Below are 1,809 nucleotides of genomic sequence, written 5' to 3' on the forward strand. Positions count from 1 at the left end.
ATTTTCACAATATAGTGACAGGTTGTTCATTGATAGCCAGAATTTACATTCTTCCTCCAAACTCTCTCTCTCCCCCTCTTTTTATATTTATAATACATAATTATATAACATATTATATATTACACATAATATGTATTATACGTGTATTGAAAAATGTATTGCAAATTCGAGAATTTAGCTGAGTATTACAGAATTACAGAATCATATATTTCAAACGAATAATTCAGCTTTGCATTTCCAGCACAGTGACCAGCATCAAGTAGATGTTAAAAATAATTGTAGAGCTGAACAACTGAACTAAACTTGGAAATAAAAGCTCTTTCCAAAATAATCATTTTTCAGCAGGAAGTAATAGGTAAATGTGTTAAAAGTGAGAAGAATCAAATTGCTGATGATTTCCTTTCTTTTTTCCTCCCAGGTTTCTGGGATACATATATGGAAATAAAAGAAGGAACTCCAGCCTGATCATGGATTTCGAAGAAAGACTCCTCAACACACAAAGGAAAAGATAATAACTAGTGCATAGCCCTCAGGAATGATGTCCTTTTGCCACAATATAATTAATATCTCCTGTGTGAAAACCAGCTGGTCGAATGATGTCCGTGCTTCCCTGTACAGTTTAATGGTGTTCATAATTCTGACCACAGTGGTTGGCAATCTAATAGTTATTATTTCTATATCACACTTCAAGCAACTTCATACCCCAACTAATTGGCTCATTCATTCCATGGCCACTGTGGACTTTCTGCTGGGGTGCCTGGTCATGCCTTATAGTATGGTGAGATCCGTTGAGCACTGCTGGTATTTTGGAGAAGTCTTCTGTAAAATTCACACCAGCACTGATATTATGCTGAGCTCAGCATCAATTTTTCATTTATCCTTCATTTCCATTGACCGCTACTATGCTGTGTGTGACCCACTGAGATACAAAACTAAGATCAACATCTTGGTTATTTTTGTGATGATCTTCATTAGTTGGAGTATTCCTGCTCTTTTTGCATTTGGAATGATCTTTCTGGAGCTAAACTTCAAAGGAGCTGAAGAGATGTATTACAAACACATTCACTGCATAGGGAGTTGCTCTGTCTTCTTCAGCAAAACATCTGGGGTTCTGGCCTTTATGACTTCTTTCTATATACCTGGCTCTATTATGATATGCATCTATTGTAGAATATATTTCATAGCGAAAGGGCAGGCAAGATCAATTAATGATGCAAATCAGAAGTTTCGAATTGGGTTGGAAGAGAAAAATGGAATTTCACGAAGCAAAGAAAGGAAAGCTACAAAGACTTTAGGGATTGTGATGGGAGTTTTCTTAACATGCTGGTGTCCTTTCTTTGTCTGCACGGTCATGGATCCTTTCCTGGACTATACTATTCCACCCATCCTGAACGATGCATTGATTTGGTTTGGCTACTTGAATTCCACTTTAAATCCAATGGTTTATGCATTTTTCTATCCCTGGTTCAGAAGAGCACTGAAGATGATTCTATTTGGTAAAATTTTCCAAAAAGATTCATCTAGATGTAAGTTATTTTTAGAATTAAATTCATAGAATTATTAGACTTTACTGTTTTGCCAAACAGTTGGTGATCATATTTATGAACACAACATAATATCAACCACATGCACCAGCTACAGGGGCTTTTATCAAGTATTAGGGTCAAAGATTGTGTAGTTAGATATGATGCTTATATCTTGCTTCCTATTTGCCATTCTTATTATACATATTGAAGCTTTACAAGCCCAGAATTTAGGGACTTATATTTTAAAGAACTTCTCCTGCCCCTACATGAACTGCCATGATAT

At 35.8% G+C, this 1,809-nt stretch overlaps 1 protein-coding gene across 1 annotated transcript; it reads left to right on the plus strand.

Moving 5' to 3' along the window:
• The first annotated feature begins 535 nt into the window (after positions 1-535).
• Positions 536-1,555, plus strand: LOC118904955 (trace amine-associated receptor 1). The gene has a single exon (XM_036871148.1). It carries the CDS (start codon positions 536-538, stop codon positions 1,553-1,555), a length of 1,020 nt encoding a protein of 339 aa, XP_036727043.1.
• The last annotated feature ends 254 nt before the right edge of the window (positions 1,556-1,809 follow it).

This window comes from Balaenoptera musculus, chromosome 12 (assembly GCF_009873245.2).
Source record: "Balaenoptera musculus isolate JJ_BM4_2016_0621 chromosome 12, mBalMus1.pri.v3, whole genome shotgun sequence".
In the NCBI taxonomy this organism is placed as follows: Eukaryota; Metazoa; Chordata; class Mammalia; order Artiodactyla; family Balaenopteridae; genus Balaenoptera; species Balaenoptera musculus.

What these genes read in the sequence shown, in the direction of transcription:
- LOC118904955 (XM_036871148.1), top strand. Translation starts at nt 536, where the DNA reads ATGATGTCCTTTTGCCACAATATAATTAATATCTCCTGTGTGAAAACC.